We start from the raw sequence: 26381 nt of genomic DNA on the forward strand, positions 1-26381 counted from the left end.
AAATAAGAATGTTGATTTCACTACCCCATATAATTATTTATCTTTTGTGTTGTTTATTTTGCATTATTTGTTTGATTACTTGTTGATACTATATTATGTATTATTTTGTAGGCCTATCTATTTATGTGAATTGCCACAAAAAAAGCATTCATAAACAAATAAGTGTTCCACCCTTTTTATTTGACAACAACATCCTCCAATCACACATCTCCAAATACGTTTTCAGGAAGTGATACTAAATTGAGTTTCTGCCTTTCCCCCCACGTGAGCCTCCACCGAAGCACCACGCGCAGCAGGACCGAACCGGCTGCTAGTGTATCACGTCACTGGGAAACAGCGCCGGCTGAGCTCTGGACCACAAAGTAACGGCCGTACGGACGCGGCGGAGCGGATAATTGTAGTCTGTGAGTACATTGCAGTAATGTCCGATAGCGAAATTGCTTCGAGAAAACGGACCACGTGTTAAAAATAAGATAAGTGCAGAAGGGTGGTTTCGCGCGTGGCGTGGATGTTCTCGGGCGCGAGAGGCCCGCGCGCAGGGCTGCTTAGCCAGTTAGTGCATCCAACTTTAGTCGCGCTTTTCTGTTCTACTCACAATAAACCTCCTTTTATTAAAAAACACTTCTGTTTTTTTCCCGGTCGGTCTTTTCGGATTTAAATCGTGAATGATCCGCTCTGAAAACAGCTGCTAATTCAAGCTTTTTGCGTTAGCAAGCTAAAGTTGGATTCTCTTTTTCAGCAGGTCCAGACAGCGCGAGGAAGATGGCGGACGACCCCAGCGCAGCGGACAGGAACGTGGAAATCTGGAAGATTAAGAAGTTGATCAAAAGCCTTGAGGCGGCTAGAGGGTAAGGCTCGCTCTTTCGGATCCTCTGTAAGTTATTTGTTTACAACTGTTGAATGACAAACAGTAGCGCCTCCGATGTGCGATTCGTTTTGTTGTTTGGGGGACCACATGCTAACCAGATTGCTAACAGCTGTTGGAGAGAACAGCATGGTGGACGGAGAACGAGACCGTGCACTGTGTAACATTAGGTCTTTATAAGTCTATAATATTGTTAGTTGAAGGATAAAGAGCGGGAAATGTTATATGGTGTCGTTTGAAATGTGAAGCACCTTCCACACGACGCTTTAAAGAGAGGTGGGTTCAGGCGACGTGTGTTAAATGGGTGAAACCATACTAAATAGACTACGTGTTGTTTATCTTGAGTAATTAGTTTTTTTTTTAAATAAACGTATTAATATCAAGGTGTAGTAACTGTTGTAGTTGAATATTGTCTCATTGTTTAATGGCACCAGTTGCCATGAGTCGTCTTTATAGATATAATTCACCCCCCCAAAAAATTCTGTCCTTTTCTGACAGGCATGTTGATTTAAACCATCTTTTTTTCTTTTTCTTTCAGTGGCATTCCATTTGTTCCCCCCTTTTTCTTTCTTTTTTTTTCTTTTTACAGTGAAACTGAATGGTTAAGCGGATTGACAGCCTCCGTCATCATTTTTTGGTTATGGAACAATGTAAATGAATTTAATGCTGATTTCAAAAATGCTCATAAACAGTTTAATTTGTATCACATATTGACTTGACACTTTGACAAAGTAAGTTTACTTGATGTACTATAAATACAATTACATTGAAAGTTTTTGTTTCAGTAAGATTTCATCAAGGATGCGTTACATTGACATTTAGGTTTTTTTTTTAGCCATGTATACTGATAAAAATAATAATAATAATATCAGTTTTTATACAAAAGATAAGAAGCAGCACAACTGTTTCAACATTGATAATAATGATTAAAGTCTCTTGAGCACCAAACCAGCATATTAGAAATTACAATGATTTCTGAAGGATCATTTGACTTTGGAGACTGGAGTAATGATGCTGAATATTGAGGTTTGCCATTACAGGAATAAGTTAATTTTTTTATATATATATTAAATTGGAAAAAAAAAGTTTAAAAATGAAAATATTTCACAATATTGCTGTTTTTACTGTTTTGATCACATGCAGCCTTGGTGAGCATAAGAGACTTCTCAAAAACATAAAGAAAATCTAAACTTAAACTTTTGACCTATAAATGAAACTCTTAATGAAAGTCTCAGCCTGCTTTAATATTGCTGTTATATTGCTATTCTCAGAAATGGCACCAGTATGATTTCCCTCATCATCCCACCCAAGGATCAGATCTCACGTGTTGCCAAGATGTTGGCCGATGAGTTCGGCACGGCTTCGAACATCAAGAGCAGAGTCAACAGACTCTCCGTGCTGGGAGCCATTACCTCAGTACAGCAGAGACTCAAACTCTACAACAAAGGTAAATGAGAGGGCGTAGCTTCATCGAAGATCTTTCACAGCCATTTAACTTCTCAGAAGATTGAATTTTATTGTACTTGGTATGTTTATCTTTTCCAAAATGGTGCTGTTTAAATAGTATACTGGCAGTTGCTACATTTTTACTGTGTATGTGTGGGTACGATTGGGCGTTGTGCCTGATTTGATCTTTTCAATAGGTGTGGTCTCTCCTGATCCCCCTCCTATAAGTCTTATATGTATCTTGCAGTGCCTCCTAATGGCCTGGTGGTGTATTGTGGCACCATAGTGACAGAGGAAGGCAAAGAGAAGAAAGTAAACATTGATTTTGAGCCTTTTAAACCGATCAACACATCCTTGTATTTATGTGACAACAAGTTCCATACTGAGGTAAGATCTATCTATCTATCTGTCTGTCTGTCTATCTATCATACTATCGTGCTATATTATAACATCATATAATTTTTTATATCCACAGGCTCTAACAGCTCTGTTGTCAGACGACAGCAAGTTTGGCTTCATTGTAATTGATGGTAGTGGTGCCCTGTTTGGGACTTTACAAGGCAACACAAGGGAGGTGTTGCACAAATTTACTGTGGACCTGCCCAAAAAACATGGTAAACATCCTCAAACCGCTTGCTGTGGCTATTTTCGTTCTTTATAGACTTAATTATTTACCTGCTTGTTTCCTATAACTTTAGGTAGAGGAGGACAGTCAGCTCTTCGGTTTGCACGTTTGAGGATGGAGAAAAGACATAACTATGTGCGTAAGGTAGCGGAGACGGCTGTGCAACTCTTCGTGTCCAATGACAAGGTTAACGTGGCAGGACTGGTTCTTGCCGGTTCAGCCGACTTCAAGACGGAGCTCAGCCAGTCAGACATGTTTGATCCGGTATGTTCCCTTTGCAGTAAATGATTTGCAATCTTAATTCATCATTCTGCTTGTTTTCTGATTTGGTTCTCCTGCACATGTAGAGGTTACAAGCGAAGGTTCTGAAGCTGGTTGATATATCATATGGAGGAGAGAACGGTTTCAACCAGGCCATTGAGCTTTCAGCAGAAGTGCTGTCCAATGTCAAGTTCATCCAAGAAAAGAAACTAATAGGTAGTCAATTTACAGGCTTGATAAAGGCAATGTACATGCTGAATACATTTGTTTTGGCATTAAAAATAGGGCTTTCAGTAGTTATATTTTAGATATAATTATTTTTCCTTATGTGTCTGATTTCAGGCCGATATTTTGATGAGATCAGTCAGGACACAGGGAAGTATTGTTTCGGAGTTGAAGACACACTCAAAGCGCTGGAGATGGGAGCGGTGGAGATTCTTATAGTTTACGAGAACCTGGACACTATGCGTTATGTCCTACGCTGTCATGGAGAAAATACTACACCAGAAAATGGTATACACACCCTAAACTGTCATATTCACAATTTCACATTTGCAAAATATAAAAGGGTTCCTTTGTCATTTAGATTTTGTGTGTGTGTGTAATCAGATGAAAAGATTCTCTATCTGACACCGGAACAGGAGAAGGACAAGTCTCATTTCACTGACAAGGAGGTAAAAAACTATTTCAACCAAATTCAGATTATATAAGATTCAGCAGATTTTCTTTATCATGGAAAGTAATGTAGAAGCTCCAATGGTTGTAACTCCTTTCCCCGAATGACTTTCTGAGTTAAGTGCCATACTCAAACAACCAATGACCGTCATCAGCCCATTAGTACCATGCTCATTGCAGTTCTGTTTTGATTTATCAAAATCATACATTGTTGGTCTTAATGTCTAAGACTGCATTGAACATCTAGGATTCAAATGTCCTTGAAAAAATAGAATCTAAAATGAGTCCTTTTATTTTAGATCTTTTTAAGCACATTTGTTACATTTGACCATATAAACAAACAGTCAGATGTTCTTGGATCTTTTTGGATCATCCTCAAATCATTGTAAGGAACATGATCTTCAGGTTTCACACAAACTTGTGGAGTTCCTTCAGCTCACTAAAGGAGTAATTCACTTCCAGAATGAAAATTCTTTCATTTACTCACTCCAGTTGTTCTAAACCTGCACGAGTTTCTTCTGTTGAACACAAGATATTTTGAAAAATGTTAGTATCTGAACAGTTGCTGTGCGCCAAAAATATTTTAATCATCTGAAGAACTTTTTTCCACTATAATGAACTTTTGTGCAATGGAATTGTTCTATGGATCTTGAAGAAGGTTCTTGTAACCACGGATGCCAATAAATAATCTTTCTTTTTAGTGTAGAGCATTCTGAATTTGTTAAATTCAACATTTCCTTTTTGCTCATAATTTCTAATGAAGAAAAAATAACTAATAGTGCTCACCTTTTATATAATGTTTGCTTTTCTCTTTACCAAATATGTGGTTCAGGCAGCAGGTGAATAATGTTAACAGTACCGTATGTGCTTGTTTTAGACTGGTCAGGAGCATGAGCTGATTGAGAGCATGCCGCTGCTAGAGTGGTTCGCCAATAGCTACAAGAAGTTTGGGGCCACGCTGGAAATTGTTACAGACAAAAGCCAGGAGGGTTCACAGTTTGTGAAAGGCTTTGGAGGCATCGGTGGTAAGTGCTTTCTAAAGATAACGATTTGTAGTGCAATGGAAAGGTATTGTTATATCAACATATACAATCAATATCTTTTTATTTTTCTATTAAGGAATCTTGCGGTACCGTGTGGACTTCCAAGGCATGGATTACCAGGGAGATGATGATGAGTTCTTTGATTTAGATGACTACTAGGTAGTCGGGACTGAAACAAAATTCAAATACAAAATTTTCCCCCTTCACCTACCCCGCAAATGGCAGGGGAGCGAAGGAGATCGAATCAGCAGGAGGGAGAAAAAGAATGAGAAGATGGCGGATGGTCAGTGTGTCCCTGGCTTTAGAATACAGCGACACCATCTCTGGACTGGAAGAGACTGAGTTTTCTCCTCTTCACTAATTACCAGGTCATCGCAACAGCATGGCCATGGCCCGTCTGCTTGTCCTGCCTCAGCTCTTCACGAAAACACTCTAGGCTTTTCAGATCTACTCTTTCTTCCCTTCTAATTGCACTCCTTTTCTTCCTTTTGCCTCTCCTTTTATAATGGCATCTGCTGCTGTTGTATTTTATTCAAATGTATTATATTTTCTCTTATTCAGTATTTGAAGAAAGCAGTAGCAAATGATTAAATCTGTACTGCTTACCTCTAGCCATCTCAAGCCAATTGTCAGGCCTGCGTTTTAATTTCCTGGTTAGCCTAGACTTGATTTGTTGCCTTGTTTCTGCTGTAAACCAGTGTGGTGGTGATGCACTCTGAGCCAGCGATACACCCTGCTCCTCCCATCGCATTGTGCCCACGTTGAGGTGTTTCTTGCTCTCAAATGGACCATATAGTAACTGGAACCATCCCTTCTTGAAGACCGAGAACCATCTTTCCCAGTACATTGCTCTCACTTGTTTTCCTCAGCCCCCTGGAGATGCTACTTCTCAAAATAAACTATACGAGTGCCTGAATTTTGCAGTTTGTGAGATATAACAGCACAGTGTACCAGCATCTGGACCCTAACTTCAGCCTCCTGCTGTTTCTGAACATAAAATCTTAACTCGAGCCTTCAGCACTCAATTAGTATTCGATGGCTTTATGCATGGGAATGTCCTTTCGGACTGATTATGGGGTTGGGGTGGGGGGGTCATACTGTGTTAACTGTGATGTGTGAGTGAGTATGTGTCAGTTGGCTATTTAATTCCCTTTTAAAAATTCATCTCAGAGTCCGTGATTCGCCACAGATTACAAGCCTCTAAGTTCTTTCCGTTTTGTCCAGTCATATTTTAACAGATTGGTTTTAGAAAGACACTGCAAATCAATATTTTAGACCTTTAACAATTGTGGCATGGTTGGCTCCTGCTAACATGAACATACAATCCGATAATGTAAAAGGAGAAACAAAAATTATATGAAATACGGGCCCACAATATTTGAGCAGTTATGTTGTATATTTTCTCATTTTCTCTGATCCATAACTATTTTGTATAAATCATTTGTTACATCTGGACACAGACATTAAACGTTCTCGTTGTTTGCAAATTGCACTTATACCTTGTTTATTATCTGAGCATAGTTGATCTAATTTGATGTGCTTAGTTTTATGACTTCGAATATCGATAAGATTATTTCACTTGTCAAGTTAACACACTGAGGAAGTCAATTATGAGCAATTTAGACGGAAAGCAAAGGTAAACATTCTGAATTATTATGCGTTTACAAATTTAATAAATTGTCAAGACTGACTTAAAAATTTAAATATTTGGCCACAGGCATGGATGTCGCCAGCAAACAATCAGAAATATTAATATCTGAATCATTGGGGGTAAGCCCTTTCTTTACCCTAGCACCAGACGGCAGCCAATCGCTGTTCAGATTACAAAACTGACAAAACACTTTTTGTCATTCGCCGACCAACCACGAATGATGTTACAGATAATAACCCCCTTCGATTGTGACGTACTACGACTGTCCCTGTTTTGTACCTTAGCAGCAGAAATGATCCAATCACAACGCGGACAACGCCCATTTGCCTTACGTTTTTTTTTTATTTGACAGCCAATGGGAAAATCTTCCTCAAGCCTAGTTTCTCCGCCTCCTTTCGTGACGCGATTGTGTCGCAGGGCGGGGTTTCCATTTTCACTGCGAGTTTCGGGGAACAAACATGGAGCCGGAGATGGAGGACAAAACCATAGAGCTGATGGTGAGTACTCGGTATGCTTTGAAACACATTTTTTAGTATGTTCGCAAGACTTTAGAGTTTAAAAATCCATGTTAGCGGTTATAAGGGCAGCCTGGTTGATTATAACCAGCTTGTGGAGGGGGTAGGGATCGAGTTGAGAGGGGAAGGAGGGGCGAGGAGAGAGAGAAATGGCTGGCTCGGCTGATAGGGTGGGCCCTACTGTGTATTGCTATCTCATCTTGGTCGGTTTCACTTCTCTCGTTCGTTTCTTTCCCTTGAAACAGCAGCTGTCTCAGTAGTAGACAAGGCGAACAGTTGTCCTCGGTGGGGACTGAGGATATTAATTGAGCTAGTCGTGAAAACGGAGAAAGGAAAGCCGCCGCGGCATCGTGGTGAGTCCGGGTCTCATCGACTTCAGCCGGTGCTTTGAGCGTCACTGCGGCGCCTCTGCGCCACTCAATCCTGCCTTTAATTTGGTTCCACAGACGAGTTGTGGTTCATATATAAAGTCTCAAAAGACTTAACTATGTTTTAAAGCGTTTAAAATATTAATGTGTCATTCACAATAACGCAACATTGACTTCTCAGGGCACATTTTAACTTGACTTTAAAGCTGCGTAATAGGAAGTAACCGCTCCTGCTGTCAATTTCAAATGACGTTTCTGAGTCAAACGATGAGCGAATATACAAATATCGTCAACTAATACAACAGTTGTGTTTGATAAGTGATAATTAGTGTTCTTGTAACCACACACTTATTTTGTAGTGGAATACAAACGTTCATTGTTGATGTGAAAGCAGCATTTATAGCAAGCGGCTAGCTGGCTAACCACATCAAACTATTAGCCTACGCAAGCTAACGTAATTACGATATTTTCGTATCAAACGCAGTTTTTTCTTTCAGACTTTCTGAACAGTAAATCTGTTAAAGGCTTACAATAAAAATAAGCTGAATTCCTCAAAAATGGTCTTACTACTTAAGCAGGCAGCTTTTGATTAAAAAAAATATATATATTTTTTTTTACGTGATTTGCATATGTAACGTTACTGTCATTATTATTAAATATAATATTTATATTCTAGATTTAAAACATTGTTATAGTATCTTTAAAATTAAGTGCATGACTTTTTTTAAATATGCTCTTAATTAATAAGGCTCTGAATCAATATCTCTCCTAGTCAATACAATAACATTATAGAATCAGTTTGCAAAGTGGATTTGCTTCGTGTTGCCATGGATACTGTGAAGGGTAGGAGTGAAGGCACTTGAGTTTGTCCGCTTGTATTGTGAAGCTTGAAGAAGATAGATAAATGGCTTCTGCTTGAAGATAACAAGCCATGTGGATTTGTGTATAGACTGCAGAAACTCATAATAAATCTAAAGTACCTGCTCTGCTGACCTATATGGTTTGAAATGAATCCCAGACTTTATCATGTATCAGTCAGAGTTATTATAAACTAAAACCATAGAAAGCATGCTATTCAGGTGTAAAACTTATGTTTTTCAGGTTGTCAAAGCAGTTTTCCTATTTTCATTTAGTCTAAGGACTAAATTTAAGTCCTAAAGCAGCTACATTTCAGCAGGTGCTGAGTCGGTGATATTAAGAGCAATGATATGGATGGCATCATCTCTATCGTGGCTGTATTTGGGATGTAAGCGTATCCTTGTGATGGCCTTGGCTAGGGGACAGCTGTTGACACGTTACCCAAACGCCTACATGCCCTGCCCGATCCCACATCTTTGCTGCATGCTGATGGAGAATCAGTCCAATTATTGAGCACACAGATCGTAGGCTTATGCTCGGTCCTTTCATCTGCTTTCCTACAAACAATGCAATGTGATTATGAACGTATGCGAGCAGATGTTGAAAGGGTTGTCTTGTGTAGGTTATGTATATGAGTAGGGATGGGACGATAACCGGTTTTATTGATAACCGTGATAAAATGTGCTGAAGGTTAGTAATATCGTTTAAAAATGAATTATCATTAAAACCGTGTTTGATTATCGCGGTTTTAATAACTCACTATTAAATCATGTCCAGCCAGCAACAGTCTGACGCAAGCGCAGCGCACAATGTTTTTTTTGTTTTTTTTCGAGAAGGATTGGCGAAAGTCAGTGACTTTTCTATGCTTTTCTATGCTTCTACACTTTTCATTGTAAGGAAGGAAATGCCACAGAATTTAATCTTTCTTTAAATTAAGTGCATAGAGTTGCTTGTTTTATTAGTTGTTTGTTGATTATTAAATATAAAACTTGCTGAAATGTTTTCAGTGTGAGCATCAACTATTTTTGAACACTTTCATCTCGTTTCAACAAAACCGTGATAATATTGATAATCGTGATAATTTTAGTCACTATAATCGTGATATTAAATTTTCATACCGTCCCATCCCTATATATGAGTGGTTCTGATTGATATTGTGGTCCTTTCTTTGAATTTTAGATTTAGTTTGATTTCAAAGCTGATATCGCTATGGATTTATATAAAAAATAAAAAAATAATAATAATATTAAGGAAATGCTGTTTCTTTTGCAGAACATCTCTGTCATGGACTCGCAGACTGCAGACCCAAAGATCACCGTGATTAAGGTGAGGTGGACGAGGCGTACCTCAGTGAAGTGTGTCAAAGTCTGATAAAATAATAAACCGATACAACAATAAGGATCTATTGAGTAGCCTCTCCCTGGACTATAAAGGATGTTCTATATTGAAGTACTGTTGACTTAGGGGTTTGTTGTAGGGCACGGCCTAATCTGCGTCTGGAAAACCTCATTGTCCATTTCCGCAGACTTTTATCGTATTTAGGTTTCCTCTTGCATTTTTGAGATGTCCTGGATAATTACATTCATCCCCAAATTATTTGGACACTTGTACTTCTGTTCAAACATTTGATGTTGGCTAGATTTTGTAATGTTTTTGAAGTCTGTTGTGCTTAGTTTGGTTTCATTTATTTGATCAAAAATACAGTAAAACGGTAATAATGTGATCCTTCAGAAATCATTCTAACATGCTGCTTTAATGCTCAAGAAACATTTCTGATTATTATCGGTGAATGGAAAGTTCAAAAGCATATAATTTAACTCTTTTGTAACATTATAAATGTAATGTAATTTTTGTTTAATTGAATATGTCCTTGCTGAATGAAAGTATTAATTTCTTAAATCCTACTGACCCCGAACCTTTGAACAGAAATGTAAGACACTTAAAAATACCTGAATTTCATATGAAACCAAATGGCATCACTTGCAGAGATTTCAGAGGCATTTTTGTTTTTACTTTTAATGAAACCAAATGTATTTTAGTGAATGAATGAGATCAGTTCCCCTAAAGCTGGTACAGATGTTTTAGCAGAGTAACCACACATTAGGTCATGACTTTTGACTACCAGAAAGTGTGAATCTTTAACTAAACTTTTCTACAAAGAAACAGGACAGGAACTGTATGTTGCTCTTTTAAGAGTGCTTTAACACTAGCTATTTTGGTGTGCCCCGGTTTGATTGATGTCAGACTTTGGTCATTTGGATGATGTGAACGCTGTCTTCCCGAACTCGGAATGCGCACCTGTGAACCATACCAGAGACCGCTTATAAGGGGTAATCTGGGTTATGGTTCAAGTAAACTCTGGTACAGAGTATTAATGAAATATAATTTGATTAAAAGTGTGTGTTTGTCTGTGTTTCACTCACTTTCCTTACAAGCGTGACTGACTTGCATTGCAAGCAGAGAGCTGTACATCTCATTTCTGAATACCTTCAGCATTTGTTAGAGCATTTGCAGTACATTCATAAGACAAGATGAGTGCCGTTATGTACCAAACCAATGGTTCAAAAACGAATATAGAAGTAAAGAGCAGCGCTACCATTTTGCCACCTTCTCCTGTGCCATCGTTACTAAGCAGAGGGGTAAACAGGAAGGGGGAAGCAATCAAACTCCAGTTCGGACCAGACAGTCGAACCAAGTGTGAAAGCACCCTAATAGTAGAGCACCTGCAGCACTGTTCTTTGCCAAGTAAATGCATCTGCCTTGAAATACTATGATAGTATTTTAGTATATTTCAAATTGTTTTCTTTGTACCTTTCCAATACAGATATTTTCACTTATTTTTGTCTCCTCTAATATATCCATTTATTTGTTTTTCCTTTTACGATTCTTCCAGCCTCAGGTGAGTAATGGACCCTTGACAGGCTCTAGGAAGCGGCCGTCAGAGGGAAATTACGAGAAGGAGAAGGACGTGTGCATCCAGCTCTTTGATCAGTGGTCTGAGGCAGACCAGGTGGAGTTTGTGGAACACCTGATCTCACGAATGTGCCATTACCAACACGGCCACATAAACTCCTACCTCAAACCCATGCTCCAAAGGGACTTCATAACGGCACTTCCAGGTAACAATCACACAGTCCTTATTCTGAAGATGCTATTTTTGATGGAGGGTACGCCCAATTCCTTTATAACCCTAAGATTAAATAGACCATGCATGTCTTGGCCTGTTTTTTGTATCTCTTGATTTGAAATCACTTAAATTGCAATATAATGTAAGTGAATGTGATTTTATACTAAGGTTTTTTTTTTTTTTTAACTGAAATCCTAGTTACATAGCTTTCAACACTTACACCCTTATATTTAAACTCAATTTCAATTTGTCTTTCAGCTCAGGGTCTGGATCATATAGCAGAGAACATCTTGTCCTTCCTGGATGCGCGCTCGCTCTGTTCGGCTGAGCTGGTGTGTAAAGAATGGCAGCGTGTAATATCCGAAGGCATGTTGTGGAAGAAGCTGATCGAGAGGATGGTTCGGACAGACCCACTGTGGAAGGGCCTTTCAGAGAGACACCAGTGGTGAGTCTCAGTGCTGATATGACTGTTTACATCCCCCTAAACCCCCTCATTTATACATGAGGTTTTAGAACAACCTGATCATTATCTTTCAGTGGTGTAATTCTCCAGACATGCTGGGAACCTCCATTTAGACTGTCTTGTACATCTTATTTGGTCATGATTTATGAAGTTGCTTTTTTATCAGGTATGTTTATTGCCTTTTCTGTTTCCTTCACAGGGAAAAATACCTGTTCAAGAATCGCACAACAGAAGTTCCTCCAAACTCCTACTACCGCTCTCTTTATCCAAAAATCATTCAGGACATTGAGGTGGGCAAAGCAACCATCGCTTCTTTCTCGCTCGTCCTTTTATGAGTGTAATACGATGTTAGATCTTGTCTGCTCATGTCAGCATTTAAAAAAAAAGAAAAGAAAAAAAAGGAAGGTAGTAACTTGGAGCGTTTGTTTGTTCATTTGAACGAGCAGGACCAGTGATTACACCTCAGGGGTAGGCGGCAGGCCTCATGTGACCCAGCTCTTTGTCTTCTTCATAGCAGCCCTCTGAGTAATCAGAGTATGCAGCCATCAGCTATTTTGATACTACATTTTCAAATGTAATGATGAAATGGGACACTTGTTTTTTTTTTTTTTTTTTGTTAGTGTACATGCATAATCATTTTTGAGCAAATACATTTGTTATGCCTCTCAGTGTAACTAAATTGCCGATATGTGCCGTTTCTGTTTCCAGACCATCGAGGCGAACTGGAGGTGCGGCCGACATAACCTGCAGAGGATCCAGTGTAGGTCGGAGAACAGCAAAGGTGTTTACTGCCTCCAGTATGATGACGAAAAGATCATCAGCGGTCTACGCGATAACTCCATCAAGGTGCAACCATGCTCTGCCAGTACATTTCGTGTTAACCCTCTTTTGGGTTTAATGAAGTCATCAGCAGTAAAAACCACACAGGCTGAGTGCATCCCAACATCGGTTTCATTAAAAAACACAAACCACATCTGATATCAAGCGTGTTCTCTTGAATATGCTAATCACATTTTGCAACTGCGTGATTTTTTTTTTTTTTTTTTTTTTTTTTTACAGTTTAGAGGAACATGGATTCTGCTAACAAAGGGATTTAGGATGGAGGGATAGTTTTAAAGCTCTTTAAACAGAAACATGCTTGAGGTTTAGATTTACACAACTAAAGCTCTCCACTTCTGTATTATAATACTGAAACTAGAGAGAGGAAATTGAAACGGGTGAAATGATTCAAGTCACACTTTCTAAGGCAACAGTGACTGTGTATATACAGGGGTATGTTACATTTTCTTACTCTTAGTACTAAACTCTGTGGTAAAGTCCCATGATCTTTCTGCTCTTGTTGTGGGAGAGCAGGTGTATCTAGGGATGTGTCGTAGGTGACAATATTAGTAAAAAGTTATTGTGAGAACCCTCTTAGAATCGCTGTCTATTCTTCTCCAAAGTGAATCACATTTTTGAGTGCCTAAACATGCTCAACTTAAACTTTGCGCGCACATCAGAACTGGCAAAAATGTATGTAAGATATGGGTTTCAGAATTGGTCATCGTACATTTATGAAATTTGGTTCATGTATGTAATATCCCGTTAACTACAAAAAAGTATTTTTGAGAGAAGTCTTAAATGCAACAGGAAGCCACCAATTTTTAATTAGAATTGTGCCCTTTTTATTTTTCATTTTCAGGTCTCTTACAGTTTTAATCTGATCATCTTCAAATTTAGTGAGTGTAATCATAAGGCCTTTGCGATGCTAAATTGGGAAGATCTTGAGTTACTGTCAATAGTGTGTCCCTGGAAGCCTGACAAAGTTTAGTGTTTCGCCATTAAAAGAGAAGTTGCTGTAATTCAGGCTATCAATTTTCAGTCTGCCCCAAACTTCACGTTTGATAGGAGTTCTGTCCTGAACACGCCCTTGCCCCTATTCAGTTATAGTCATAGCGCCACCTGCAGGCAACAGGAAGTGACCTGTTTAATACTGTTATGGACTCCTAGAATCATTCATTAATGAAACACTGTTGTGTGTTGCTCGGAGATGCACAACAGTTCTGCTTTGGTTTTGCTTAGAAATATTTTCATTAGTGAAATGGAGCAAATGGTCAATAACATGTCTAAAATGTAATTCAGTTAATATTGCATACTTGTTTATTGAACTACTGTTGTATAAAATCAGTGTCAATTTTGCAATTGCGCTGATAATGGGGAAATGTGATGTTGCTTACCTGTATCATATATTATATAGAATCTTTTTTTTTTTTTTGTGTGTGTTTGTTCATTTGTGTGTGCTGTTTAGTTCATATTTTTCCATGAGTCAGAAAGGCTGTGCGAGCCTCGATACTGTCAATACATTGTTATCAGTCACTGTTTACACTGAAAGTAATAATCAGAATCATTCTCACCAAAGTTTCAGTGCTGCCTTAGTTATTGTTTATTATTTGAGTTTCATGATACTTGTCCAGGCAAGCAAGTAAAATGATCTTCCACCTGCCCCTTTCACAAAATCCACATGTCCTTGATAAGTGTTAATGTTGAGCCCTGCTAGCAACATGGTAGAAACATGTTAAACCGTTCTAGCAATATTTAGCTGACTGTTCAAACATGCTATTAATGGCATGAAGGTGTTGTTACTCAAACATGCATTGTCCAATCTGCCCCAAGTTTAAAAATTGAGGTCTCTTGTCAACAGGAACTGGCATGTTTTACACAAACTCAAACAAGCAATGTCAAATCTGCCCCAAACTTCACGTTTTATAAGAGATCTGGCTTAAAGACATAATCATGCCAAAATCTATTTAAATGATGAGTCTACTCTAGTTAACAGAAGTTTATATTTGACATTGTGAAATTCTTGTATGCAATTGTAAAAAGATGTCTTATCTGTTCACATTCAGATATGGGATAAACAGACTCTGGAGTGTTTGAAGATCCTGACGGGGCACACAGGCTCTGTGCTGTGTCTGCAGTACGATGAGAGAGTCATTGTTACCGGCTCCTCTGATTCCACTGTCAGGTCAGATTTCTATCCTTCTCTCACTCTCTAGAAGTCCTCTGTTAATTTTTCCCAGAATCCCCCACCCCCCATCACTCCACATATCTGTTCAGCTGGAATGAATAAGGAGCTGATAAAATCAGGGCTGACTTTGCTTGCCTTCTCTTTTTACTCAGAGTGTGGGATGTGACCTCGGGGGAGGTTCTGAACACTCTGATCCATCACAACGAGGCCGTGCTCCACCTGCGATTCTGTAACGGGCTGATGGTCACCTGCTCGAAGGATCGCTCCATCGCCGTGTGGGACATGGCCTCTCCTACTGACATCAGTCTCCGCCGGGTCCTCGTCGGTCACAGGGCTGCTGTCAATGTTGTCGACTTTGACGACAAGTACATTGTCTCTGCCTCTGGGGATCGGACCATAAAGGTCAGTACTCAAATCTCTGAATGTGTTATACCCCGATACATAACTTTTAGACCCTGTCCTGTCGAAGTGTGTCTTGGCAACAATAAGATGAGTGGACTAGACTATATTGTCATGCAGCTAGACTTTTACGGAGTATTCAGGTGTCTGCTCGTTTAGTCCAAAGCACAGAATTTCCCAGCAGAGGGCAGCAGTGTAATATTTTCTTAATTCTCTGTAGACTGCAGAAGCGCTATAGTCTGCTGCTCTTGCCCAGAGTCCTCGTGTTCTCTAGATGCAGGATACAGGGCAGTTGGAATTCATTCCCTGATCCATTTCACTCATCACTCTGGAAGGGGTGCCAAGTCATTCTGCATCCCCCACCATATCAAAACATTCCCCAAATAATGAGGCAGGCAGTAAGGGCTGGTTGTGTGTACATGTCTAGAGGGGTTTTCTCATGTGCTCACACTTGACTTCCTGGGTTTAAATGTACTGGTTTTTTATTAAATATGCCTGTGGATTATTCTAGAGAAAGATGGCAGTGATTAGGAACAGATTTAAAGTGTTTATTGTTTAATCCTGTTGTGTGATCTAATGTGTGATATAATGTGTTCTGCAGGTGTGGAGTACGAGCACCTGTGAGTTTGTTCGGACACTAAACGGCCATAAGCGAGGAATTGCCTGCCTGCAGTACAGAGACAGACTTGTGGTCAGCGGCTCCTCAGACAACACCATCAGGTGTGTGTGAAGAAGCAATCATTCAAGTTTGTGTAGTAGTAGTTGAGTGAATTAAGAAATGTCAAAAATGAACAGTAATGACAATTAGACTAATTCTCTGGTTTAATTAAAATAATGGTTTCAGCCAGTTCGTATTCTTTGCATGTAGGGTTTATTTATTTTATTTTCACAAACTTTGTGTTAATCTCTTTCTCCAGGCTGTGGGATATTGAGTGTGGAGCTTGCTTACGGGTTTTGGAAGGGCACGAGGAACTTGTTCGCTGTATTCGCTTTGATAACAAGCGGATCGTGAGTGGAGCATATGATGGGTACGCCTGAGTCTGATTAGTTCAAAGTTGAAGGAAGTTTTGTTGTCACTTTTTCAGACCTGCCATCCTGTACTAATTTTGTGTTGCAAAAACCTGGTGATGCCTCTTGTCCACACGCAATACTCAAATCAAGCAACAGGAAAAGAGTTCGACCAATCAGAGTGCTGAGTTCATTCCCCTGATAGGAAGCATGGAGGATTGACAAATGCATAATGCCTGTCATTAAAATGGGACTGCAAATTGACATCAACACAACATCCTGCTTGATTCCCCCTTCCACTCCTGATTTCTAAAAAGCGAGATTTACAGTTCAAATACGGGTTTCACAAAAACAAAGCTTTATAAGATGATAAACTTTCAGCCTATAAAACATCCAGAAAATATATCATTGTATCAATTATTATATCAATTAAATAACATTGATTTTTGCTTTGGTCTGAACAAAAACAGCAGACTGACTTATTGAAAATGCAACTTGACAGGTCGAGCTTTTGGAATGGCAGAATTGCAGCTGTACACAAGACAGAGCAGCACCTGACTCTGAAATGTGCAGTGCTCATGGTTATTTAATGAAATCAGAGCCTTGTGAAGTTCAATCATCACATTAAGCCATATCGCAATTCTGCTCTTTCCATCCCCAAATGTAAGGCATATTGAAATTATAATTAAGACTTTCTTATATCATTTAAGACTTTTTATGGCCTTAAATTTGACACAACTAAATGTAAGACTTTGTAAGGACCTGCGGAAACCCTGTTAAACTGAAAACAATAAATGTTTTACATAAATTGGCAATCTGCAGCAAAGCGGGAGTCATGCACGATCTGCTAATCAAATAAGGAGCTGAGGGGAAGTTCTTGTAAAAAAAAAAAAAAAAAAAGTTTGTAACATTGCAGTTAGAGATGCTCATTTTAAAATAAATGTATTAGCAAACCCTTTCTTTGATCTCCTTACACTGCTGTTGTAGAAATGTATTGTACTCTGGGGGGTTAAATTTAAGATTTTTTTTTTTTTTTTGGCTGGATTATGGCTGGTTTATTCCTGGTCATGATGTGAATAATCTCTTTATTCTCACATCTTAAATTGTGGAGTTGCATTTGTCTGTTCCCTGTGCTCTGGTCATTAGTCTGATACACAAGCAGTGCACAATACCCACACTGCTGAGGAAGCAGTCACTTTTAATCCCACAAAACCCACAATTTAATTACAGATTATCTGTAGATTGTGTGTGAAATTGCCTCTAAAGCTGCTTTACAACATAAGAATGAGAGAGGGAATTTTAACCGATTTACCATGGATTTATGATGGTCGTATTTTTATGTGCATCGTCTAATGTGTTTTTAATTTTTGTTTGTGTGTGCAGTAAAATTAAAGTATGGGACCTACAAGCTGCTCTTGATCCACGAGCCCCAGCCAGCACTCTGTGTCTACGTACACTAGTGGTGAGTTTCCACACAACGATTAAGATCCCTTATACATGCTCTCAATTTATTATCTCTTGACAATTGACTTGTTTTCAGGCTCTCAAGCTTTTTTGTTAAGGACAAATCTTTAAATGTGTACAATACAACAAAATTTGCAACGTTGTTATCAATGATCTCAAATGCCCAAATATCAGCCAATTAACTGCTGTGTAATTAGTTAAATGCTGTTATTTACTTCTGACAGTCTCTGTTCTGTTACTTATATCGGTCATGTATAGTTAATCAGCCTTCTGCATTGTCACACATTAATTGCACCATAGTCTTTCCCAATCTGTGAATGATCTGCAGCAGTGTTGTCGTGAAAAGTTTCTTTTTTTTAATAGTAGTGTGTCTGCGTATAGGAACATTCTGGCCGAGTGTTCCGGCTCCAATTCGATGAGTTCCAGATCATCAGCAGTTCTCACGATGACACTATCCTTATCTGGGACTTCCTTAATGTGTTGACCAATGGGCAGACGGAAGGACGATCGCCGTCCCGCACGTATACCTACATATCCAGATAGCAGGTAGCATGTGTTTTGACTCGATTTTATTAAAGTTCACACGCATCAAAATACAAACTCTTATTTACATGCATGTGATCTCTTGACAGGGAAGTCTTGGTGGCGTGCGGAGTGTGTGCGAGTGTGTGTGGGGACTGTTCGTGTGACCCAGTCTCTGTGGAAGTGTGCCGGGATCAAAGGTCGAGGAACGCCACCACCACCCCCCTTAACTTCACCCTCCTCTCTCCATCTGTCCGTTTTATTTCTCCCCCTCTTCTGTCGTTTTGAGGGCCGCCCCACAACACAAACTGCATCAGTTCTCTTTCTCCATCTCTGCGGAGGAGGAGGCGGAGAAAAGATGGAGAGAGCGATGCCATTAAGCCTAGAACGTAAGGGTGGGTGTTGAAGCCCCCCCCCCTGCCACCGAATACAGAGTGACGGCTGCCCCGGCTCCGCCCCTGGGCTCATGAACTCTGTATCAATCTTTTGTTTGTTTATTTTTTATTGATTCAAAAAGAAAAATGAAAACTAAAGGGAGAAGGCAAGGTTTGAGTGCCTTCCTTCCCTCAGGACTGTTCTGCATGAATGAGTGAGCGATGGGATGTGTAATGTGTGCTGGTCAACCCCTCGGTTTCTGTCTTTTTTTTTTTTTTTTTTTATGCTTTTTTTTTTTTTTTTTTTTTTTAGGCTGGGAGATTGACTTTATATTTTCTTTTCTTGTGAAATCGTATGAATAATTGTAGTTTTTTGAGTCCTCTCCTGATATGTCCCTCCATTTCTCATTTTTAGCGCTGTCCGTCTTGTTCCCCTTTTCACTGTCTGCTCGTCTAGGTTCTGAATGACCCGTAACTGATCTGAATTTAGTTGTAAACAGAATTGTCTCGTCTTAAATGGTGTTGTATATTGAAAAGATTTTTTTAATGAAAAAAAAAAGCGTTATTAATAAGAATAAAGTACTTGACTGTGAAGGAGTGTTAAGAAGCTTGCACAATCGCCTTGTATTTTTAGTTTGTGTGTTTGTATGCATTATTCGCCCTTTCAAGGTGAAGGCCCAGATTTCAGTAACATGCCACAATGCCTGCAAAGACCTCCAGAAATCGTAGGGCTGCTGTTCAAATGTTTAAGTTTATCTCCTGCTTTGAATTTGTGGAAATTGGAAGTACTGTCAATTTCGTCTTATTTGATTTCAGCTTTCCTTATGAACGCCACCATGGCAACAGCCACAATATGAGACCAATTTGGGTAAATCATTTCAGCGCTGTGCAAGTTTTTAATCTGAAATCTCAAGAATCACAGAGTTCAGTTCTGTGTTAACTTCAGAATGGAAGTTCATTGAAATAAGGCATTAGAATGAATTCTGGCAGGCTGCTGTCAGATTGTGAGACATAAGGGTGGATGTGAGAGAGATGGAGACATTATAAAGAGGGAGGATCAAAGTCAGTCTTCAGACAGGGGAAAGAGACCTGAATACTGCCCAATGGGGTGATCTGGAATGCAGTACATGACTAGAGTACAGACAAAATCTCAAAACAGCCCTTATAAGTGTTTACTTTTGAGAAAATGTAACTATTGCTTTTCTTATTGTTTGGAACTCTTATGATAGTTACACTATTTCTAGGCTGTATTGCAAGTGTGTATTTTAGGGCTGTAGTTTATACCCTCTGAGTCCATCAGGTGGCAATAATATGGAGTTTGGACTCCAAAATACAGGGTTCTGGGTAAATGTGTCAGGGAACAGAGAAAACCCACTGATCAATGCATCCACAAAATAAATATTTTAATAACATGAATTTTATCAATTTTTCATCTCTTAAGACTTCACCAGCCCCAAGTGGTTTTGGGACAATAATTTGCAACCGTAACTGCAACATTTACAGGGCTGGAAGCTCCAGGGTCAGGTTAAGTAACTACTCCGATACATTTAACTCTAGAGTGAAAATCAACTCATGTTGGGACCAGTAATGGATACTTTGTTTTAAAACAGCCATGAACAACAGTGCAGGTCAGTGTTTGCTCACATCGACGTCTTTTATAGGCCTTTTTTTCATACTTTGTTTTGTGAATTGTGGGGGATTTTATTAGTGGTCAGAATATTTTATTTGGCATTCTGTTAAATTATATTTACACTACCGTTCAAATGTTCAGAGTTTTTTTTCTTCTGCAAAGATGCATTAAATTAATCCTGATATTGAAGACTGTTATACTGTACTTTTTATTTCCATAAAAATATGGACCAGCACAACTGTTTTCTACATGGATAGCAATAAGAAATGTTTCTTTAACAGGAAATCAGCATATTAGAATGATTTCTGAAGGATCGTGTGACACTGAAGACTGGAGGAATGGCTGCTGAAAATTCAGCTGTGCATCACAGGAATAAATTACATTTTAAAATCTATTAAAATAGAAAAGTTACTGTAAATTGTAACCGGGTTTTTTCTGTATTTTTTATCTTTTTTTGAGTTTCTTTCAAAAACATCTACCCAAGCCCAAACTTAAGAACGGTAGTGTATATCACTCCCTTTAAATGACACTTATTAATGAGATGAATATGAAAGACTCTGCTCCTGGTGAAATGTGAAGCATTTGAGGCTAAACCAAAACTGCACCTTCACCAGGAGGTCTAATAAGGCTTTCTTGACAAATACATTCTAAAAGACTTTGGTTCTTGTTTACAATCTCACAGCTTTTATAGGCCTCAAGATATCATATTTGATAAGTTCACAAAGCAGGGCCTTTAATCGCCCTTTTGGTCATAAGCATCCAAGTTGCCAAGTCTCAGCTAACACATATTATGCCATGCACTGACCCAGTTTTCCAGCCATACAACTTCAAGAGCTCTTTGCTCTTTTATGGTGGGACATAAAAAAAGTGTCAGTGGCACTGGACATAAGAGGGGAATTCTTTGGCCTCTGATGTGCTTGGTTCCCTTGTTGTCAGGGTTTAGAGACTGCACACTTGCCCAGGAGTCTTTGGTTATATTTTGCATGATTACACAATGTTTAAGCAACTCTGTCCTTCCACTGTGAATTCAACTGAGAGGTCAGTCCTAAAGCCTAACCTGGTTGCATTTTAAGGAAGAGCATCTCTCTAGATCCTCTGTAAGAAGTGATCTTTGCGCAACAGTCAGTGCTTGTTGAATTATTGGTGTGGTGGAGGAGAGGTGGAGGTCTGCTGGACTCTTTTGCTCCTCTTGCTGACTGTGGTAAAGCTGCAGGGCTGCAGGTCGGGCTGTTCTCCTGGAGGGAAGCGTTTCATGAAATGCACGTCTTGCTGGTTGGGTAATGTGTTCGGACCTCTGCGCGGTCGGCCCCTTTTGGTAAAGCCAATGTACCAGCCCATGTAGTGTGCTGACATCCAAGCGGTGTAGTTATTCTCAAGCATAATCTCGATGAAAATGCAGCCTCTGTTTACACTGCTGTCTTTCTGGAATGGAAGAATGCATGCATTTTCTTTAAAAAGAGGCATGTGTAATATACACTCATTGGTCACTTCATTAGGTACACCAGTTCAACTGCTCATTAACTTCTCATTATTGTGGCAACTCAGTGCATTTAGGCATGTAGGTCAAGACAGAGTGCTGATGTTCAAACCGACCATCAGAATGGGGAAGAAAGGTGATTTAAGCGACAATAAATGTGAGATGGTTGTTGGTGCCAGATGGGTTGGTCTGAGTATTAGAGAAACTGCTGATCTACTGGGATTTTCACTTGCCACTATCTCTGAGGTTTACAGGGAATGGTCTGAAAATGACAAATCACATCGAACCTTGAAGCAGATGGGCTATAACAGCCGAAGACCACATCAGGTGCCACTCCTCTCAGCTAAGAAGAGGAAACTGAGGCTACAACTCACAGGGGCTCACCAAAATGAGTGATGGGTCTGGATTTCTTATTCAATATTTGGATAGTGGGTTCAGAATTTGCCATGAACAACATGAAAGCATCCATCCTGCCTTGTATCAGAGTTTCAGGTTGGTGGTGTAATGGCATGGGAGAAAGGCAAAAATGGGTCCGACCCAGAACTATCTAAGTGTAGCCTACCTAATAAAGTGGCTGGTTAGTGTAATTATCTCCAGGTATATCACTATTTTTGTCCCATAATCTATTCGTAGAATTTCATTTTGCAAAAAGAAGCTTACTTAAATTTTATCAAGCTCGTTATTGCCAGCTTTTTCATCAAGAATCCAAAAAAGATGTGTGTTTTATGGGGGTTTCACACTGACAAGTGACCAGGTTGTTTCAAATCATTGTGTGAACAGCTCTTCAGGGCGCGAATGATTCAAAGGATGCAGTTTTTCAATAACTCACCTTCCCCACAAGCTTGCCCTTATGGTTCATGCACAAATAGTAGTTTGTCTCTTTCCCTCTTATTCTCACTTGACTCCCAAATGTGTCGGCCTCCACCACGAGCTGGGCTTGTGAAGAAACACAAAAATACGAAAAAAAGGGAATATAAATGAACATAATTGACACTCAAGTGCATTTGATGTATCATTTATGTAACATATAAGAGTTTAGCAAGACAAATATGGTTGGCAGATGATTTTTTTTTAACTTCAGGTTTTAGTATAGAAGTGTGTTAATCATTGCAGAATGTTTAATTTAATATGCATTTACATTTATTCATTTAGCTGACAATTTTATCCAAAGTGACTTCAAATGACTGTAACATGAATAATATAAATACATTTTTAATATAGATAAATTCTTAATTGTATTTATTATAAATGCATTATTTCTAGACATATATATATATATATATATATATATATATATATATATATATATAGTAATAATAATAATGATTAAATAATATTATTTACTTATGTAAGAGATGTATTTCTTATAAATGACAAAATAACCAATATAAAGAATCAATATTTAATATTTTAAATATTGTAATTATTATTAAAGAAAAATTATATTGCAACTATTAAATGTTAATATTAAATACCGGTATTAATATTGCAACTATATATATATATATATATATATATATATATATATATTCTTTATTAGATAGATAGATAGATAGATAGATAGATAGATAGATAGATAGATAGATAGATAGATAGATAGATAGATAAACCACTGATAATAATTCTTGTGAATTAATCAGTAAGTTATTTAATTTAATGTGTAGAGGTAGGCTGACACATTCAGAGGATTCCTTACCATATTTATCCCCATCCTCTCCCATGGCGGTGATTTTCTTGCCGAGCACCTGGACGTGTCTTCCACTGGTCCGACTGTATAGTTGGTAAACCCGGTGTTGTTTCCGGCTCAGGCCGTCCCGCACGCCTGTCTGATTCTCTATGTGTACTCCAAAGTTTACATTTTCCACTGCTAACACCTGCACAAACACAGAAGTCAGTTACAAATCTCTTTTATTGATTTTTGAACTATCAATAGATATATGGTTTTATTAATGGTAACACGTGTATTGTAAGCACCTGTAATGGGCCGTAGAACAGTAGCACGACCTGGAAACATCTGGCCAAAGGGAAACAGAAAAAGACACATGTGATTGTGTGAGACTTGCATCTGCTCTAGAGGTTGGTTGGCACACCTTTCATGTTTTGTTGAATCAATTATGTGCAAATGAAAGCATAAGTCCTTAAGTTAAAAAGGCACTCAGTATTACAAAATATTTCCCCTTTTCAAGTGAATGAAATTATTTTAGGTTTTGGTTGGCTATAGTTATACGAGGGAGGCGACAAGAAAAAAGGATGAAAGTGTTTATTTTAACTCAAACTAACACCACATGAGAGTGTCTGCATGCATTTAAAGATCAATGTTCAGATCTGTTCTGAACTGTTAATGATACTTTATACATATGCCAACCACCCTCATTGACTCTCCTTTCCTAAATGATGTCAGCCACGCATCATAATTGAATCACAGGCTTCCAAATCTACCAAAATATACTTCCCGTCTTCATTAACAACATTCATAAATTCATATCTTTCTCTTTAATCTCACAATTATTTTATATAATTTTTAGCTGGAGGGGTTACGTTTTTTTTTTACATTAAATAAATTAATGAATTAGTTAATTAAAAGTTGTCATCTTGACAGGTTGTAATCTATTGATATGGATCAGGAGGTCAAACCCTCAAAAATGATCCACCCTGATTCAACACACTCTGGTCTTCTCTAAATTTTTTATTGAACAAAATATTAATACTGACTTTGATAAATGGATAAATGATGCTCACTTTTGTACGGAAATATTAAGTGCATTAAAGTGTATATATATATATATATATGTGAATGATTTCTATTTTAAATTGTTATTAAAATACTGAAACACATCTGGCCACATATTTAAAGTCAGTGTGGTGAAACTAACATGCAGGAAATCCATTTTGCTGTCATGGGTCAAGAAAACCATGAAATAGAGGGGACCATCATGACTGTGTGCTATGAGTATAAAAAAAAACTAATATATTGACTTTAACAGTTTTTACCAGTAAAATGGACTAAAGCAATATTTGCGATATTCATGACTAAAATTTGTTTTTACTAGTTTTGTCAAATGTAAATATTTTTGATTGCAGATATTTGAGAGAGAGAGAGAAGCATTTTTAAGCATTAACTCTTTTTATAAACCTCAGACATGCTTATCGACAAACACCGGACTTCTACCCTACAGTCTAAGCAGGATTCAGAAGGTCTCATCAGTGTGCATGCTGCTGTTATCTGAGGAGACACTGGGTGGGAAGTGTTATTATGAGAACCCAGCATCTGCTGAGGCTATCGTCTGACCCAGAGATGGGAAACACAACAAACGCTCAGGCTGGACAAAACTGTGGACCCATCCGTAGATGGAAACTCGCTACAACACAGCCTTCAACTCAAACTGAACAATTACACGTGAAACTTACAGCACGACAGCAGAGAACAGCATGGACTGCATCGCTCCAGCGCTTCTAATCACCCCGGACAGGGAGATCTCTGAGGCGATGCTTTTAAAAACTGGAGCCCAAACCGGACACAGACCCAGGTGAGCATCTGAGCGCGTGTTGGAGGGTTGTTCAGAGAGAGTCTTCTCGCAAGCAAACCCGTTCGGATGTATACTGGAGAACGACAGGTGAAAAACAGGTCATCCTCCTGTGTGACCCCATGACACACTGACAATAGATGGATATTAAAAAGCTTCCCAGTGTTCCTTCCTGCAGTATCCTTAAGAACGCTGCATGTCTTCTAACAAAAAAGCAGAATTCAGGGGTCCTCCTGCTCATTAAGAAGTCATTGCTAGATCTTCTCCTTTTCCAGGCTTCTTTTGTTTGGCTGCGGGGTGGAAAGAACCCTCTCTCGCCACAGGACAGTGCGTTTGCTGAATGAGAAGGAAGCGCAGCTGAAGTGGAACGGAGATGGGCGGGGTGCGCGCAGGGGCAGGGATGGTGATGGGACGACGTTTCTAGCTCACTTATAATCACCAAGGTGGGGCGACGGAGGAGAAGCGCTTCGACGGTCCAACAGTAACCGAATTCAGAACTTTAAAACTGCTTACATAAACCGAGTGACCTTTTTATTAAACTGAAAGGTTTCGGGAAGTCTGGCCGTCCTGCTTAAAGGTGCATTCGGTCGTTAGTTTGCAAATTAAAGGGTTAAACCGTGTTTTGAGAAATAAAACCTGCGAAAAAGATTCCAAGTCCTGTCAATCTTGGAGAAAAAACGGTTTTAATCTACATAGAGCGGGGCGGCCCCTCATGGTCGCCGGCATGACGACATCACATTGACGTGACATTCAGCAGGCTGGATTACTAATAACAACAACATTACTTAATGCATTTATTAAGGATTTTTGATGTGGCAAGATGTGGTCAGGTAGGGGAGGGGACCCACCAAAAGTGGATACACATCGACTACGCCACCTGGAATATACTGGGACATAACAGCCTTACGAAAGGGCACACAGGTTCGTGGCCAACAGCCAGGGTGAGCAGAGACAGTATAACACATTTGCAATTTATATACAACTGTAATGGTTCAAACATTGGGGTTCTTTTTGGATACAATATAAAACATGCCTAATACACAAGTCTACCAGTTACAAAATGACCAGGAGGAGAAAAA

General features: G+C 38.9%; 3 protein-coding genes across 6 annotated transcripts; 2 read left to right on the forward strand and 1 right to left on the reverse strand.

Annotated features, from left to right (window-relative positions):
- Window positions 1-245: 245 nt before the first annotated feature.
- LOC132132290 (eukaryotic peptide chain release factor subunit 1) lies at window positions 246-6402 on the forward strand. Of its 2 annotated transcripts, none has more exons than XM_059544668.1 (11): window positions 246-404; window positions 740-848; window positions 2137-2312; window positions 2559-2698; window positions 2787-2925; window positions 3010-3200; window positions 3284-3413; window positions 3540-3710; window positions 3807-3871; window positions 4750-4897; window positions 4992-6402. In XM_059544668.1, exons 2-11 carry the CDS (start codon window positions 763-765, stop codon window positions 5072-5074), a joined length of 1329 nt encoding a protein of 442 aa, XP_059400651.1. In that variant the 5' UTR covers window positions 246-404; window positions 740-762; the 3' UTR covers window positions 5075-6402. The 2 variants fall into 2 exon arrangements, with proteins under 2 accessions (XP_059400651.1, XP_059400652.1); XM_059544669.1 differs by having other exon boundaries at window positions 260-404; window positions 743-848.
- Window positions 6403-6906: 504 nt separating this feature from the next.
- Window positions 6907-19265, forward strand: LOC132132289 (F-box and WD repeat domain-containing 11-B-like). Of its 3 annotated transcripts, none has more exons than XM_059544665.1 (13): window positions 6907-7074; window positions 9580-9633; window positions 11207-11426; window positions 11693-11879; window positions 12097-12187; window positions 12606-12743; window positions 14783-14901; window positions 15057-15306; window positions 15905-16023; window positions 16221-16331; window positions 17695-17773; window positions 18157-18321; window positions 18408-19265. In XM_059544665.1, exons 1-12 carry the CDS (start codon window positions 6922-6924, stop codon window positions 18316-18318), a joined length of 1683 nt encoding a protein of 560 aa, XP_059400648.1. In that variant the 5' UTR covers window positions 6907-6921; the 3' UTR covers window positions 18319-18321; window positions 18408-19265. The 3 variants fall into 3 exon arrangements, with proteins under 3 accessions (XP_059400648.1, XP_059400649.1, XP_059400650.1); XM_059544666.1 differs by having other exon boundaries at window positions 6933-7063; XM_059544667.1 differs by lacking the exon at window positions 6907-7074 and adding an exon at window positions 7284-7537.
- Window positions 19266-20763: 1498 nt separating this feature from the next.
- LOC132132269 (fibroblast growth factor 18-like) lies at window positions 20764-25996 on the reverse strand. Its single transcript, XM_059544643.1, has 5 exons — window positions 25187-25996; window positions 23753-23792; window positions 23475-23652; window positions 22608-22714; window positions 20764-21723 (listed from the first exon to the last, which is right to left on the reverse strand). Exons 1-5 carry the CDS (start codon window positions 25216-25218, stop codon window positions 21439-21441), a joined length of 642 nt encoding a protein of 213 aa, XP_059400626.1. The 5' UTR covers window positions 25219-25996; the 3' UTR covers window positions 20764-21438.
- Between the last annotated feature and the right edge of the window lie 385 nt (window positions 25997-26381).

Source organism: Carassius carassius, chromosome 49, assembly GCF_963082965.1.
Source record: "Carassius carassius chromosome 49, fCarCar2.1, whole genome shotgun sequence".
NCBI lineage: Eukaryota > Metazoa > Chordata > Actinopteri > Cypriniformes > Cyprinidae > Carassius > Carassius carassius.